Here is an 18,106-nt window from a genome sequence, read left to right on the forward strand (position 1 = left end):
GAATGGAGATTTTGCAGTATCCCTCCCCTGCCACGCCCACCAAGCCACGCCCACCAAGCCACACCCCACCCACAGAGCCAGTAGTAAAAAAAATATTGAATTCCACCCACTGGGGGGTGGATCGGAGGATGCATTTTTCTTATTGACCCCTTTACTTCGCTGAGATCAAATCATTCATTATCCAGGCAGTCTTATCTTATTCTCCTGATGGATTGCAAGATGCAGAATTCCCAATTACTGTGGCCCACTGCAATGAGGTTTCCTATAGAAGCTGTGACAGATAGGGAAAAGACCGGTGATGGGATATCTCAAACAATTACTAAAGCATCTTTACCGCTGGCCCTTTCATCCAGATAACTTCAGCTACTGACATTCCATTCATTGGAGAAATGAGAAGTCTGTTTGTTAGAACATAGATAAGCAAAAAGGCAGGGAGAACAGCAGAGTTTAGGTCAAAATTTAGCAGTGTAAAAAGAGGACAGAGAGGGGGCGTGGATTGGATCAGTGGTCGGTTGCCCCCGTTTCGGACCGGTTCGCAAGAACCGGTAGTAAAACCGGTGGGAGGTGCCGCCCACCGCTCTGGATGTCGTCATCGGTGATCTGCGCATGTGCAAAAGCCTCTGCCTATGCGCAAAAGCGAGCGAGCGCGATCCCGTTGCAAACCGGTAGTAAAGGTAAGTAGAACCCACCCCCGGATTGGATGGATCGATAGGTGGGTGGGTAGATAGGTAGAAATAGATAGATAGATAGATAGATAGATAGATAGATAGATAGATAGATGTAGGTAGGTAGGTAGGTAGGTAGGTAGGTAGGTAGGTAGATAGATAGATAGATAGATAGATAGATAGATAGATAGGTAGGTAGGTAGGTAGGTAGGTAGGTAGGTAGGTAGGTAGATAGGTAGATAGGTAGATAGATAGATAGATAGATAGATAGATAGATAGATAGATAGATAGATAGATAGATAGATGTAGGTAGGTAGGTAGGTAGGTAGGTAGGTAGGTAGATAGGTCGATAGATAGATAGATAGATAGATAGATAGATAGATAGATAGATAGATAGATAGGTAAAGCTTACAAAATGCTGGGACCTATGGAGAGGGGGGAAGGGAGGGAGAGAGAGAAATTGAACTGAATACTTTATTTGGCCAAGTGTGATTAGACACACAAGGAATTTGTCTCCAGTACAGAAGCTCTCAGTGCACATGCAAAGCAACAGAATAACAATAATGCTAATAATGCTAATAATGCTAATAATGCTAATGATAACAACAACAACAACAACAACAACAATAATAATAATAACAGAAAAGAAAATTAATATTAAAAATAATAGTTGAAAAAAAAAAGTATGGTTCATTGACATTGCAATACCTGGTGATGCACGGATTGAAGATAAGCAGCAAGAAAAAATCACAAAGTACCGGGACTTGCAAATTGAAGTTGAGCGACTGTGGAAAAAGAAATCGTGTGTTGTCCTGATTGTAATTGGAGCCCTTGGAGCAATACCCAAAGGGCTACCCTGCTATTTAGAAATTCTAAATTTGCCGGACTTGAACATTTTGACTCTACAAAAAACCACCTTACTCGGAACAGCTTACATCCTCCGACGATACCTTAACAGTTCCTAGGTCCTTGGTTAGGACTCGAGCTGCTGAGCTATTAACCAGCCTCAAAGGCTGTGAATCTCACTAAAGATTAAATAATAATAATAATAATAATAATAATAATAATAATAATACCACCAATAAAAGGTGTGAATAAAGAAGATAATAAGAATAAATAAGAATGCTACACGGGTAAGTATACACAAACATTAGGTAGCTCTGTGAGAATTAGGTGTTTAGCAGAGAAAGAAAGAGAGGATAGAAGAACATACAGTATGTCTTAATATCCTTTTTTCTGAAGTTTACAAGGAATGCTTCAAAAACATGCGTCTGACAATATAATCAATAAGTCCAGTCTGAGAGGCTTCCCTTTTTCCCCCTTTCATTCATGTTTCTGTAACGTAGATTTATTTGCGCAGTGACAAAACCCAGGAATGTTGTTAGTGAAAATTCTCAGCTATTCTGTTAGATCTTACTCATGTAAACATCCAGATCTAATGTGTTTATTTTTCACTGCTTTGAGTACAACTTGGGTATCTATCAGACTCACACATATCTTGAATGGTTTGCAATCGTAAGCCCTGTTGTAAGGCGAATGGATCTTAGGATCTTGTCTCTTGAATTAACTCAGAGCTCTTAACCTTTGACTTCTGTTTATAGCCCCTTCGCTTCCCACCATTGATAAATAATCGAAAGTACCCATTTAAGGAGCTGCTGCTTTAACTTTAAGTATCACGCAACTCCCACAGATAGACTTTATGTATTTTTAGAACAACAGTGGAGAACTGTCTTCAATCCAAGGACTACACTTGTTTATATGATCTCTTCTGAAAGCCACATGTCAAAGAAAATATATTTGTAGAATCAAGTCTCCCCATACTCTTTCTCCAGCAGGCAAGCTTATTGGATCTCATGTCACTTTTGAAATGTATGCCATTTATTTATTTATGATATTTTTTGCCCCAACTTTATTACTTTATTTTTTTTATTTATTTATTTTTTTTAATTTGATTTATATGCCGCCCTTCTCTGAAGACTCAGGGCGGCTTACAATGTGCTCAGCAATAGCCTTCATACTTTTGTATATTTATACAAAGTCAGCTTATTGCCGCCACAAACTGGGTCCTCATTTCACCTACCTTAGAAAGGATGGAAGGCTGAGTCAACCTTGAGCCTTGGCGAGATTCGAACCCTGCAGTAATTGCAGGCAGCTGGTCTTAATAATCAGCTTAATAACAGGGTGCCTTAAACCCCTGTACTACCAAGGCTTTTTATAAGTAACTCAATAGAATAGAATTCTTTATTGGCCAAGTGTGATTGGACACACTCTTGTGGTCCAACAGCAGCCTGCGGAGGTTGCAGTGGAGTCGGACAGTGAGGAGGCTGGGGAGGAACATGGGCCAGTCCTGGAGTTTGGGAAAGACCTGGACGAGGGCTCTGTGTCGGAGGCAGAGATGGCGCCAGGGTCATCTGGGAATGATGCGCAGACTCCAGAGCCCCCAGAATCGGACAGCAGAGAGGCAAAGGAACAGGAGGAGCCTGTTCCTAGTGCACGCATGCGCAGAGCTGCCAGTAGGCAAGAGCAGCTAAAGCAAAAGGGACGACTCAGGAGTAAGGCCAGGAGATGATTGGCCCCTCCATAAGGCTTAAAAGAGAAACAAAGGCCTTTTGCAGGAATGCAACGTTGCTAACTCTGTTTCCAGTCGGCATCTCTTGTTTGTTTCTGAACTTCGTGGGGCTTTGCCAAGTAAGGCCTTTGGCAGGGTGTCAAAGAAGATAAAGGTTGGTGATTATCCCAAAGGACTTCTTCCCAAGGATGATCGGCAACTAATTGGGACTCAGCTGGGAATGAGCGTAATTCTCGGCTGTTATAATAAAATAGGAGTTTTTTTGGGACTAATTGTGTATTGTAATAACTCAGTAAGCCTAGGTCACAACACACACAAGGAATTTGTCTTGGTGCATAGGCTCTCAATGTACATAAAAAGACAGGATACACTCGTCAAAAATCACAAGGCACAACACCCAGTGACAGTTATACAGTACAATAAGCAATTTAATCATATTAGGAAATGATCAATTTCAATATACATCGCAAGAATACAAGCAACAAAGTTACAGTCATGAAGTCACAAGTCAAGGCAGCAAACATACACAATACACCTTTATTCTCCCATTTTCCTCGCAACAACAACAACACCTATGAGGTGGGTTGGATAGAGAGAGAGAGAGAGTGATTGTGCCAGGGTCAGCCAGCCAGCTTTCATGGCTAAGGTGGGACTAGAACTCACTGTATCCTGGTGATAGGAGGAGGAGGGGGGAGGAGGAGGAGGAGGAGGAGGAGGAGGAAAAGGAAAGAAGGAAGAAGGAAGGAGGAGGAAAAGAAGAAGGAGGAGGAGGAGGACTGAGGTATCCTTAGTGCTCTCTGAGCTTGATAGTTTTTCTTGCAGATGTTTCCCCACCAAACTAGGTAACATCAGTGCTAGGAGGTAGTGAGACAGACAGCAAATCCCGCATCCTCCTAGCACTGATGATACCACCTAGTTGGGTCGTGAAATGTCTGCACACACAAAAAAAAAAAATCCACCAAACTCAGAGAGCACCCAAAGTCCCCTCATTTCAACCCCGGAGCTACAAATATTCTTTCTTCTTCTTCTTTTTTTTTTAATTTTATTTTATTTGGTAGGAAGCTTTCAAGTCCGTTTTTTTGTAAGGAGGGGTGGAACCAAGATAAGATCCCAAATAAGACCAGATTCTTAAGGAAAGGGCCAGGGGAATCTGTTTATTTATTTATTTATTGGTTTGATTTATATGTCGCCCTTCCCTGGAGACCCAGGGCAGCTTACAATGCGTTAAGCAATAGCCTTCATACTTTTGTATATACCTGCTTAGTAGGGCTTTTGCCCCCGCCCAAGCGGTGTTCTTTTTTTATAAAAAATCAGCTTATTGCCCGCACAATCTAGGTCCTCATTTTACCTTACCTCAAAAGAATGGAAGACTGAGTCAACCTTGAGCCTGGTGAGATTTGAACTTGCAGTAATTGCAGGCAGCTGGTGCTAGTTAACAGCACATTAGTCTGCTGCGCCACCAAGGCTCCAAGGTTTGTTTAATTAATTAATTAAAGAAAGAAAGAAAGGGCCGGGGGAATCTGTTTAATTAATTAATTAATTAATTAATTAAAGGGCAGGGGGAATCTGTTTAATTAATTAATTAATTAAGGAAAGGGCCGGGGGAATCTGTTTAATTAATTAATTAATTAAAGAAAGGGCCGGGGGAATCTGTTTAATTAATTAATTAATTAATTAATTAAAGGGCCAGGGGAATCTGTTTAATTAATTAATTAATTAATTAAAGGGCTGGGGGAATCTGTTTAATTAACTAATTAAAGAAAGAAAGGGCCCGGGAAATCTGTTTAATTAATTAATTAATTAAAGAAAGGGCCGGGGGAATCTGTTTAATTAATTAATTAAAGAAAGAAAGGGCCCGGGAAATCTGTTTAATTAATTAATTAATTAAAGAAAGGGCCGGGGGAATCTGTTTAATTAATTAATTAATTAATTAAAGGGCCAGGGGAATCTGTTTAATTAATTAATTAATTAATTAAAGGGCCGGGGGAATCTGTTTAATTAATTAATTAATTAAAGAAAGAAAGGGCCCGGGAAATCTGTTTAATTAATTAATTAATTAATTAAAGAAAGGACCCGGGAAATCTGTTTAATTAATTAATTAATTAAAGAAAGAAAGGGCCCGGGAAATCTGTTTAATTAATTAATTAATTAAAGAAAGAAAGGGCCGGGCGAATCTGTTTAATTAATTAATTAATTAATTAATTAATTAAAGGGCCCAGGAAATCTGTTTGTTTAATTAATTAATTAATTAATTAATTAAAGAAAGGGCCGGGGGAATCTGTTTAATTAAATAAATAAATAATTAATTAAGGAAAGGGCCGGGGGAATCAGTTTAACTAACTAACTAACTAACTAACTAACTAACTAACTAACTAACTAACTAACTAACTAACTAACTAACTAACTAATTAACCGAGCTTTTAAATTGCGCTGGCTCCCTCTCTCCCTCCCTCCCCGCATCCTCTCCGGGCGGTCCCATCCCCGCCGCGCGGCCGGGGATGCGGTTGCCGTGGCAACCGTGACCAGCATCTCGGGTCGCCTAGCAACCGGCTCTGCCCGGGCTTCCTTTCCCCGCCTGCTCCGCGGCCTCCCTCTTTCTCTCTCTCTCTCTCCGTCTCTCCTCCCACCCGGCGCTGGGATCAAGCCAGGCGGGGAATGCGCAAGCTCGGCCCGGCGAGAACGGACGCCCCGAGTCCCTCGGCATCATGGCGCTTTGGCGGCCGGCGCTGCTGCTCCTCCTCCTCCTCCTCCTGCTCCGTGAGTCTCGCCCGGGTGGTTGTGTGTAATGCGGATGGGTGGGAAACGGGGGGGAATCCCTCGATGGAGGGAAAGGAGGCGAGGCGGACCCAAAGGAGAACCCGGGCGGGGTCTTTCCAAGCTGGGGGGGGGGAAGAAAAAGGGGACGGTGGGGGGGGGTCTCATTCTTTCCCAGTCTTAACAGCCCCCTTTCTCTCCCTCCCCCCCAACCCGGGAGTTCCTATTGTTTGCAGCATCCACTAGTTGCAAAGTTAGGAGATGCGTGTCTTGGGAGGGGGGGGGATTGTTGGGGGGGGAGTCTTTGGGGAGTTTTTCCTCCCTAACCCATCATCCTTGGGCAGAGAGTTCCTGAGACAATAGGCCCCTAGGCGTGCTTCCCTCAAGGGTTGGTGTGTGTTGTGTGTTTTGTGTGTGTTTGTGTGTCTTACAAGGGGTGTAAGGAAAGGAAAACTTTTCTCTGGTCCAGCATCTGGGACAAAGGGAAAGGAGTTGTAGCTGCTTTGGAAAGAAAAAGGAAAAGTTTTTTGTTGTTGTTGTTGTTGCTCTTTTCAAGGCCTGAACAAAAAAGATTTGCGAGTTGGGCGATTGTGGGTTTTCGAACAAAACAAAGGCGTTGAATGCTGTAAATATTTTGCCTGCTGCCTGGCTCAGGAGTAACTCCTAAAGTAGCTGCCAGACCTACACACTCACACTCACACCCTCCTCCGTAGTTGTTCCACTGACTATACCATTGGAGGGTGTCCTGGGGAGCTTTTCCTGAGTTTGGTAGAAAATGTACGTTCTTGTGAAGGAAAGAAGGGAGGAAGGGAGGGAGGATGGATGGATGGATGGAAGGAAGGAAGGAAGAAGGGAAGGAGGGAAGAAGGAAGAAAGGAAGGGAGGATGGAAGGAAGGAAGGAAGGAAGGAAAGGAGGGATGGAGGGAGGATAGATGGATGGAAAGAAGAATAAGGGAGGGAAGGAAGGAAGGAAAGAAGGGAGGGTGGATGGATGGATGGATGGAAGGAAGGAATAAGGGAGGGAAGAAAGGAAAGAAGGAAGAAAGTAAGGAAGGGAGAGAGGGAGGGAAGGAAGGAAGGATGGAAGGAAGAAAAGGGAGGGAGGGAGGGAGGATGGATGGAAGGAAGGAATAAGGGAGGGAGGGAAGGAAAGAAGGAAGAAAGTAAGGAAGGCAGCGAGGATGGAAGAAGGGACGGAAGGAAGGAAGGAAGGAAGGAAGGAAGGAAGGAAGATGGAAGGTTTGGTGATAGGCCCTTTTGTGCTTCCGTTCGATTGTTTTTATTGATTGTGGATTTCGTGGAGTTGTAAAGTACTTTGGAGGCGTCTTCCTCCCCACCAATTTATTCCCCTTTTTCTGTAACTGGGTGCAAAGGGTGGAGCAATGGCTGAACTAAGATTATTATTTTCCTAACCTTTCTCTCCCATCTGTTTTTATCAAGTCCCAAAATTGTTTTTGAATGGCGTTTGCAACAGCAGCCTCAAGAAATAGGGCTAAGCGATAGTAACTGGCCCCAAATCACCCCCCTTTTTTTTTGTCCTTTACTCCGAGTGTGGCCACTTACAAGCTGGCATAGGCTGTTATAGAAGCGGCTACTACAGGTAGTCCTCAACTTACAACAGTTCATTTAGTGACCATTACCAAAGTTACAACAGCACCAAAAAAAAGTGATTTATGACCATTTTTCACACTTAATGACTTTTGTAGCATCCCCATGCTCATATGATCAAAATTCAGATGCTTGGCAATTGCTTCATACTTATAACCGTTACTATGTCCCGGGGACACATTTTGCGACCTTTTGACAAGCAAAATCAATGGGGAAGCCTTAACGACTCTTGTTACTAACTTATCAACTGCAGTGATTCGCTTAACAGCTGTGGCAAGAAAGGTCGTGAAATTTAATTTAATTTAATTTATCGCATTTCTATGCCGCCCAACTCCCAAGGGACAAGGGGCAAAACTCAAGTTAACCAATGTCTCACTTAACCACAGAGATTTTGGGCTCGATTGTGCTGGTAAGTCGAGGACTGCCTGTGCATTTTAAGTATGTAAACAATAAAAAAAGTCGAGGTTGTGATGTTATTTATGAGGTTCTACCGTGTTACAAAAGCGTCGATGCTTTTCTTTTGGTTTTTTTCCCCCCTGAATCCTACACGTCTTTCTTTTCTCTTTTCCCTCCCTCATTTTCGCACTATTTTCATTTTCATTTGTATTTTATTCTTCAACAAGTCTCATAAATAAATAAATAAATAATCAGGGTTTTTTGTTTTTTTTAAAGAACAGCTGGCACACAGAGTCCATTTGCTTTCGCTCAAAACTATTTTGGGGAGTTGAATAAAAAGCAAAGCCAGAAAAAACAACAAGACTGGAAACTTTGCTAAGGCCAGCCTTCCTCTATCTGTATGCCATTTCGAACGTACACATATTTAACACTTGGAGAATGCAAAGAGGTGCTATCTATGTGTGTGTGTGTGTGTGTGATATTTGGCCCTTCCCAATGGTTTGCGTTCTTTATCATCTTTGCAGGAGACAATCGTTGCTCCTGTCCCGTTATACAAAAATGTGGATTTTTGTATAATGGGATAAACCCCCCCCCCAATCTTCTAAGTGTTTCTGTGCTTATCTTGAGGACGACAGATTTAGGAATGTGCAGCTTGGCCAGCTCAGAGTAGTAGCTGATATTGGATCCTTCTTCACTTGGCAACAGAGACACTCATTGTTCTGGGGGGCCCCATGCAAATGCTTGCAGCTTTAATTGCAAAAACATTTGCTAATTCCATTCATGAATGAGTTAGGATTTGCTTGGGGTTTGGGGCTATTAATAAAGGGCCAGATACGGCAGCTTGAGTGGGTTTTGCTCTAGTGGAGTTTCAGCTAACATACAGTAGTGGCCAAAATTGTGGAACCCTTTTGGGGAAAGTGTATTTTCTAAAACTAGCTCATAACACCACTTTTTTTTTTTTTTGGAGTAGAACCATAAAATTATATATCAATGGAAAGATAATTGAATCAAGAATGTAATGCAATAACTTTTATGGAGGATTTGCTGTTAGAATAGCAGTGACAGTAAAAAGAAGAAAAGTGAAACACGTAGAAAAAAACGAGATATACAAAAATGATCACTGTAGAAAAAAATGAGACACGCACAAAAATTATCACCACGTCAGTTAATACTTAGTTGGGTAACCTTTAGCATGAATTACGGCCTTACAACATCTTCCCATGAAGTTAATCAAGTCTTTTAGTTCTGCAGCTGTTATCATGGGAAACCAAGATTGAATGATGGCTTCTATTAACTGGGTTTTATTGCTGAGTGGCTTCTGACTAACAAGTTTCTTTAGATGGCTCCATAGATTTTCAATTGGATTAAGAAGGTCTGGGCTATTCCCAGGCCATTCCAGCAGTGGAATAGGATTATCTTGAAACTCCAAAAGAAAAAGTGGTGTTATTAGCCATCAAACCTCAAAAATACACTTTTCCGAAAAGGTTTCTACAATTTTGGCTACTACTGTACACACTTTCTACCACAGAGGCAGGGGTGGGTTCTACTTACCTTTACTACCAGTTTGCAATGGGATCGCACACGCGCCTTGCTTCTGCGCATGTGCAGATTGCTGATGATGACATCTGGGGTGGTGGGCAGGGCCTCCCACCAGTTTTACTACCAGTTCTTGCGAACCGGTCCGAACCGGGGGCAACCCACCACTGCTCAGAGGGTAGATGTCCCTGGGTAAATACAACAAATAGATGAGATTAGTGTTGTGGTTTGGAATTTGCCAATTCCTATTGAGAAAATGAGTTCATTAAGGAAATAGCCCAGACTTCCTGATGGTCACTTCCAGGGACCACACATTTATATATTTCCTTGCAAAATTTACAGAGGACTGTATGACTGTCTGATCACAATCTCACACAGCTTCCTACTAACATGATGATTTGGGGAGAATGGGAGATGAATTCATTTATTTATTTACTTACATAGTTGGGCTGAACTCCGAACAATTTGCAATTTGGTGGCAAACATTTCGTCATCATTTGAGGAGACGTCGTCAGTGCGCTCCGAATTGTGCTTGTCTATGTGTCCGAGCACTGGTCTTTCAATACCTTTTGATGTGATGCAAATTAGTGTGGACGTTATGTAATTTGCATCACATCAAAAGGTATTGAAAGACCTGTGCTTGGACAGATAGACAAGCACAATTCAAAGGACACTGACGACGTCTCCTCGAATGGTGACGAAACGTTTGCCACCAAATTGCAAATTGCTCGGAGCTCAGCTCAACAGCCCAACTACCAACCCGAACTACTTATATTCAAATACATTTCAACCACTTACATATTTATTCAGTTCTGTGGCCATCCGAATCCACAGGGACTGTGAATGGCTCTCTGTAAAAAAAAAAAAAAAATTAAAAAAAGAACATGACAGCAGGAAGCGGCTCCCTAATATCCACTGATGAAATACTGAAATGTTGATTTCCAGTTCTTGCTTCTCCTTAACCAACCCTGATTTGCCAGGCTATCCTAAGATAGACCCAAAGCACCGCCTGAGTCAAGAGAGCAAAGGTATGATGGCAAAAACCTTGTGGACTAGGGATATGTTCTTTTTCTTCTTCTTCTTTAATTCCTCCAGCAGGCTAATCATTAGAACAAATTTCCGAGCGGACTTACTGCCCAGTACTGAGTTTTGAATTGTTATTCAAAATTATTATTGTTATTTGAATTGTTATTATTTTCCTAACCGACCCGTCCAATATATTTTGTCGGGATGGATTGTGTTAGGTAAAGGTAAAGGTTCCCCTCACATACGTGTGCTAGTCGTTCCCGACTCTAGGGGGCGGTGCTCAATTCTGTTTCAAAGCCGAAGAGCCAGTGCTGTCCAAAGACGTCTCCATGATCATGTGGCCAGCATGACTAAACGCCAAAGGCGCACGGAACACTGTTACCTTCCCACCAAAGGTGGTCCCTATTTTTCTACTTGCATTTTTTACGTGCTTTCGAACTGCTAGGTTGGCAGAAGCTGGAACAAGTCACGGGAGCTCACCCCGTTACACGGCACTAGGGATTCGAACCGCTGAACTGCCGACCTTTCGATCGACAAGCTTAGCATCTAAGCCACTGAGCCACCACGTCCCTTTGTGGATTGTGTTACCGACTTCTAATTTCTTCCTTTGCAAAATTTGCCGTGCTGGTTTTAATCGCCACCCACAGAGTGATCTGGGACTTAAAAGCTACCACATTGACCTCTCCAGCTTCACCGCAGTTCTTGAAAACCCAGTTTTGAGTTGTGTGGGATTCCTTCCCAGAGACCTTCGTCTGGCCCAACACCACAATCCTTTGGGCATCAGGTTAAAACGTTGCTAATCTCCCAGGCCTTTGATGTCAAGGCATAAAGATCTTGCTTATTAATTTCACGGCTGCTGCTTGTCTGCTGTTATTATTGGCTTAGCCTTTTATGTGATATTTTAGGCTTGTTTTAAGCGAGCTGTTAGCTGCTCGAAAACCCAGTCTGGCGATAAGGTGAGGCATCTCTGGTTTTTAAAACAGAGCAAATGGTGTTTGGATGCGATCAGGGGAGAGATGGAGAGAGAAAAAGCTTTGGCACAAGCAATTAAAAATTAATTGAAGTTTGTTCATGCTGGTTTTTCTCTCCCCCCCAAAAAAAGCATTTTATAGTAATAAAATCAATGGGACGTAACATCAGAGAACTCTTATTTGTAGGCTGATAAAACGGGGAAAAAACAAGAGCGATGCAAGAATTGGTTTCAGACATGATAAATCTGCTTTTGGCTTGCTGATTTCAGAGGGAATCATATTTTTTTTTGAATTTTTTTTTTATTTAAAACAAAAACAAAACATAAAACCACCCATCATTCAAATACAATCACAGAAAGTGTGTCGATCGGTTAAAATTCTTTTGTGCACAATCCCATATCCAAAATTACCAATTATTTAATTTCTCTTATTTAACAATTTTGTATATCCCTTTATATTATTATACACATTTAGCCATTATTTAACAAAGGCTTAACTTCCATAAAAAAAAACTTTTCATATATTTTATCATTACATTAATTTCATATTTCATACTTCATCTCCATGCTTTATTATCTAGCAGGGTGGATTTGATTTAAATCGAGTTGATTTAAATCACAATTTAAATCATGATTTAAATCACTAGTAAAAAGGCTTGATTTAAATCAACTCAATTTAAATCATAATTTTTAAAGAGCAACTGTCATCTCTGCTACTCCTTTGACCCACTGTTGACTCACCAATAGTCCCAGTGTTGCAGAATATACAGCCTCATGCTACATAACTAAGCTCCATTTCATGCTGAATAAACTAAATTATTTATGTATCTTAAATAGAAAACTATCTTATGATAGATTTTTACCCCAAAAGTTTTTTATTAAAATAAATTCGATAAAAATCAAAAAAATCCGATTTAAATAAAAAAATCTGATTTTTTTTTATTTTTTTTAAAAAAAATCATTGATTTTTATCCACCCTGTTATCTAGCCATTGGTAAAACAAATCCCATATCAAATAGCATTGTTTATCTTCCTGTTCTCTAATTTCAAATGTCAATTTGCTCATTTTAGCACAGTCCATAATTTTCTTAATAACTTCATCATCTGTAGGTATCTTCTCACCTTTCCAATTTTTAGCAAAAACAATTCTAGCTGCTGTTAAAACATTCACAATTAAATACCTCAATTCTTTATTATACATTTCTGGTAAAATCCTTAATAAAAATATAGAGGGAATCATTCTTAACCCATCTCCCCGATCGTTCTTTTAAATCAATCGAATGCGAAGAAGTTTTATTGCAATGAAAACACGAGACCAAAAGTTGATAAAAATGGAAGGAACCAAGTTGATGATCAGAAGCTCCTTGCGGAAAGTTATTTCTGACTTTCAGTCTCTTCTAAAGTTTTAACCGTATGTGATTATTATCCCTGGAGCTGTAGTTTGCAGTCTTTAATTCGAGCAGGTTAATTTGGTTCAGGTACATCAAGTAAATGTGCATTATTTTTTTTTGTGGGTGTCCAGTTTTCCCGCCTTTTTTGCACCTATTCTTTTTTATTTTTAAAAGTTTTTAAAATGAATTTAAAATTAAATTTAAAGATAATTTTTTAAAATTATGACTTTTTCCCCCTTTTTTTGGTTTTTTTTTCTCCATTTTATGAACCACTCAGGGTCACTGGGTCACTTTATACAAATTTAATAAAGGAATAAATAATTTATTTAGGGAGATTTCTCTGGCCTTGGAAGCCAAGCCGGGTCAGATATGTTTAGTCCCAGGGATGTGGGAACCACTAGCAGGAATTCCTGAGATGTAGGCAAGCAAAGGACATCCCAGAAGAAGCCGAAAGAAACTGCTTCTGTTGTGTTGCCATGACAACTACATGAATATATACGTACACACGTATATAAGGACATCTTTTTACCTTAAAAAATGTGGGGTTTTTTTAAACCTTTTTCCTGCCCGGTCAAATCCAACCACACACTCTTTCATGATGAGTCTTAACTTCTTGAGAACTTCACCTGCTCCTCCAGATTCCGTTGTGGGTCGCATCCCCCTCAAATAGCTGAGAGTTTTGGGATTCTCCGAAGACCCAAATAGGTTTTATGGCCACAAAAGCCTTTTTGTAGCATTCTCATCAGAATATCCCTAGACAATCCCCTCTTTTTACAGAGATCCAGCTGTCTCTCAAGGAAGCAAGTGGTCCAAAGCCAGCTGTCCACGCTTGTGGTCGGTCCTGTTGGCTTTTTCTGGCCTAGTGGATTTTGGCCTGCTTAAGGCTCCTAAATCGAAAAGGGGAACGGGACGCGTTGATAAAAGGCCCAAATCGGTTGCATGGAATTGTTGCTTTGATTCCATTCCAAAGCAAAATGTGAAGTTTCTCCTAGAGTTGTAAACACATCTTAAGCTTGTCACGTTGTGTAAGAATTGATTTCCCTCCCGTACACCCCCTTCCTAGCTCTGGCGAAGAATGTGTGATACTAGCAAGCTGTCTCTGGACATCTTCTCCAAGCCGTGTTGTTTATTATGTAAATGGCTTTGAGTTCACGGAGAATGGCGTGCGTGTTTGTGCCAAGTCTTTGCTGGTGCATTAAGAAACAAAGTCGAAAGGGCCGTTCCTCGAACTTTCCCCGCTGGTGTCTTTTCTTTCTATCCCTCCTGAGGCTTAATGGTGGGCTTTGCGGATCCTCGTCATCATTGTTACACCCTCTTGACCGTCCCACATGGCTTCGGATGTCCATGAGGAATAAAGTTTGGCGTGGCGCAGAAGTTAGGCCTGTGAAGTTACAGATTACAGATTAACAGAGTTGGAAGGGACCTTGTAGGTCATCTAGTCCAACCCCCCGCCCAAGCAGGAGACCCTACACCATTTCTGACTGGACAGATGGCAGTCCAGTCTCTTCTTGAAAGCTTCCAGTGATGAAGCTCCTACAACTTCAGAAGGCAACTTCTGTTCCATGGGTTGATTGTTCTCAGTGTCAGAAAGTTCCTCCTCATTTCTAGGTTGAATCTCTCCTTGATCAGCTTCCATCCATTATTCCTTGTCTGGCCTTCAGGTGCTTTGGAAAATAGCCTGACCCCCTCCTGTCTGTGGCAGCCCCTCCAATATTGGAAGACTGCTATCATGTCTTCCCTGGTCCTTCTCTTCACTAGACTAGCCTTCCTAGATTCGTCTTCCCTTGAGTAACTGCCCCTAAGCTGGTAAATTCATCTACAACAAAGTTTGGGAGAAATACAAACAAACAATAGGAGCTTACAACAACAAAGGAGTTTGGCGAAAGTTGTGCTAAGTTTTGCTTCCTAGCAAATGCTGCCTCTCTTTCTCTTGGCATCCTTTGTCATCACTCCCACCCAGACTCCCCTTCCTTCCCCGCCGGCTTTCCTACAATTTAGTCCTGTGTGCGTGTGTGCTGAGGCAGAAATGGATGTTGTAAATTCAAAAGTCCCGTTTCACAGCTGATTGCACTCCTGTCCGGCTAGGAATGCATTCAAACACTTTCTAAAGCCCGCTTTGAGTTGTAGCCCAGGACGGAGAGTGGGATAAGCTATTCGCTCTGATTCGGAATGCCTTTCCTGGGATTCGCTGTGCCGAAAAAATTCTCCTGGGTTGCAGAAGGGTTGAGGACAAAGAGATCTCTTTGTACTTTAAATGTTCAACAATTTCTGGAATGGTATTGGAGAGCCGGTATGGTGTAGTGGTGAAGGCGCTGGCCTAGAAACCAGGAGACTGTGAGTTCTAGTCCCACCTTACTCATGAAAGCTGGCTAAATGACTTTGGGCCAATCACCAGAGATGGTGAATTCTAGTCCTGCCTTAGGCATGAAAACCTAATTGATGACTTGCGGCCAATCACCAGGAGACTGTGAGTTATAGTCCTGCCTTAGGCATGAAAACAAACTGGTGACTTTGGGCCAATCACCAGGAGACTATGAATTCTAGTTTTGTCTTAAGCATGAAAGCTGTCTGGGTGACTTTGGACCAATCATCAGGAGACTGTGAGTTCTAGTCCCGCCTTAGGCCAGAAACCAGGAGACACTGAATTCTAATCTTATCTTAAGCATGAAAGCTGGCTGGGTGATTTTGGACCAATCACCAGGAGACGGTGAGTTATAGTCCTGCCTTAGGCATGAAAACAAACTGGTGACTTTGGGCCAATCACCAGGAGACTATGAATTCTAGTTTTGTCTTAAGCATGAAAGCTGTCTGGGTGACTTTGGACCAATCATCAGGAGACTGTGAATTCTAGTCCTGCCTTAGGTCAGAAACCAGGAGACACTGAATTCTAATTTTATCTTAAGCAGGAAAGCTGGGTGGGTGACTTTGGACCAATCATCAGGAGACTGTGAGTTCTACTTTAGGCCAGAAACCAGGAGATTGTGAGTTCTAGTCCTACCTTAGGCATGAAAGTTGCCGGGGGGCTTTGGGCCAATCACCAGGAGACTGTGAGTTCTAGTTCTGTTTTAGGCAAAGTTTCCATGTTGTCTTCTTAAGACTAACCCTGTGAATTAGCTCTCTCCAGCAGTAGTTCGGCATCCTAACCATTACCCCGATTAGCCTTAGGAGACCCCATAATTTAGGAGAAGGCATGAGTTGTGGTAGTACTTTTTAGAGATATAGGAAGTGGCTCCCAGATGTCCTACAGAAATAAATCTGGACGGACATCCATTAATTTTCAGGTCATCAGTACTAAAAGCAAATAAAAATAATGACCTGCCTATTTTCGCAGCAGAAGGCCTCAAGGCCACAGGGCAATATTACCAAATTAACGTTCCTCGCAGGATTGCAAATATATTTAGATTATACCCTCGGAAGGGCGTCCTTAAAATGCATTCTTGTAGTGTATGCATTTTAAAGTCTTGATTTTTCCACATTTGCATTGCTGGACAGACCCGTCTCCTGTTTCAAGGCTTCCAAAAAAAAAAAAAAAGGGGGGGAAGGGAAAAAAAATCTAAAAGATAAGAGCCTCCTTTTACTCGGTGCCCAGAAACAATGCTTTCTTTACTGTAGATTTCGTGGAAGATTAGCTTTGCTCAGCTTCCTGATTCTTCGCTCCCAGAGAATTAGGCCGATGGTGCATAGTTTAGAAATATGTCCCATTCCTCTCCTCCAACCCTTCCCCCTTTTCCCTCCCACTGGATTTCTAATAAAAGAAGGTGGTGCAAAAATCTTCTCCAATTTTATTTACGTCACTAAGTTTGATTTATTTTAAGTGGTGCTTGGCCTCCCTATTTTTGCAAATATTCAACGTGCCATGCCAATTTTTTTTAAAGTTTTTTTTTCCCACAAACATATCAATGGATGAACAGTGTGGGACCTGGGTGACATCCTTTCTAATACAAATAAAACTAGTAGAATTAAACATAGCTATTACATTCAATCAACTTATATATTTCTAATAATAATACACATTTATATTAAGTTGTAGTCTATCATTGGTCAATTATTCCACGTTTTCTCTTGTCATTGCTTTTATTTTATTATATAAAAATGTATACACTAATATTCCCCCTTCTCTTATTTCTATCTCTTATTCTGACTTTTAATCATATCACCCTTTGTTTTTTAAAGAAAACATTTTCTTTCTATCCTACCTAACTTCTAGTCAGGTCACCGACCTAAAAAAAGAAAAGAAAGAGAGAGAGAAAGAAGAGCAAGTCGGAACAACAAAAAATAAAAATCTTCTATCCATCGTCTCTTGCCCGCTTCAATACTTCAGTTGCTATGCTTTTTTTCCTTGCCAAATTTTTTAAACTCCCTGTCAGATGAATAATTTGGGGTTCCCACTCGAGCCGGGGTTGCGCAAGGATAAATAAAAATGAAATCCAGAACAGCTGTAAGGAAAGGAGAATTATTTATTCCCCAAAGCAAAGAGCTTTGCCTATGGGAGGGAAGCTGCAGAGAAAATGGGGTATAGAAGGGTTGTTTTATAGGGGAGCGTGTCCTGGGTGGTGTGGAAGTGTGTGTACGTGCCGATTTTAGGGTGACACTTGAGGAGGTGTGGACGTGTGTATGTGTTGACCCCGGAGAAGGAGTTGATTAAATCAAGTGATGTGGATTGGATCCCTTCGTGTGAACTGTAAGTGTTATAATTATGTTTACTTTTTGTTAATTGAGTTTTGGGCGTTTGCTTGTGTGTGTTTACAATCTGAAATACTTCTAACACAGTTACATACATTTATACATTCTTCCCATATTCCTGAAGTGAAAAAAATGAATGGAAAATAAAGAGTCACTGGAACTGCGGGGGGTGGGGGTGGGGACTAAGGAAATACATTCCATAATCTGGGAAATATACGGAAATATACAGCCACTTTTTTCACTGCCGTTGCAACTTTGAACCAGGGATGAAATGCTCCCGGTTCAGACAGGATCGCCCAATCCGGTAGCAATGGCGTCGGGTGGTTCGGAGAACCGGTAGCAAAAATCCCTGTCCCCACCCCCCTCCATGCCCAACTGAGTTGCACGATCATCAGAGGCTTTTTTTTTTTCTTTTAAAAGCATTTTTTTCTACAACCTCTTCGGCCGAAAAAATGCTTTTAAAAGTGAAAAAAAAAAAAGCCTCTGATGATCGCGCGGCTCAGCTGG

The 18,106-nt window shown here is 41.4% G+C and overlaps 1 protein-coding gene across 2 annotated transcripts in view; it reads left to right on the forward strand.

The window, feature by feature from the left end:
* The first annotated feature begins 5,766 nt into the window (after positions 1 to 5,766).
* JAM3 (junctional adhesion molecule 3) overlaps positions 5,767 to 18,106 on the forward strand; it is a 49,597-nt gene continuing 37,257 nt past the window's right edge. For both annotated transcript variants that reach the window (XR_004592219.3, XM_034421991.3), the window contains exon 1: positions 5,767 to 5,991. Coding sequence is in view for 1 of the 2 variants with exons in the window: in XM_034421991.3 (XP_034277882.1) it covers positions 5,940 to 5,991 (52 nt within the window). In the remaining variant the exon portion in view is untranslated. The remainder of the gene's footprint in view (positions 5,992 to 18,106) is intronic.

Source organism: Pantherophis guttatus, chromosome 9 (assembly GCF_059756535.1).
Source record: "Pantherophis guttatus breed Tessera chromosome 9, ASM5975653v1, whole genome shotgun sequence".
NCBI lineage: Eukaryota > Metazoa > Chordata > Lepidosauria > Squamata > Colubridae > Pantherophis > Pantherophis guttatus.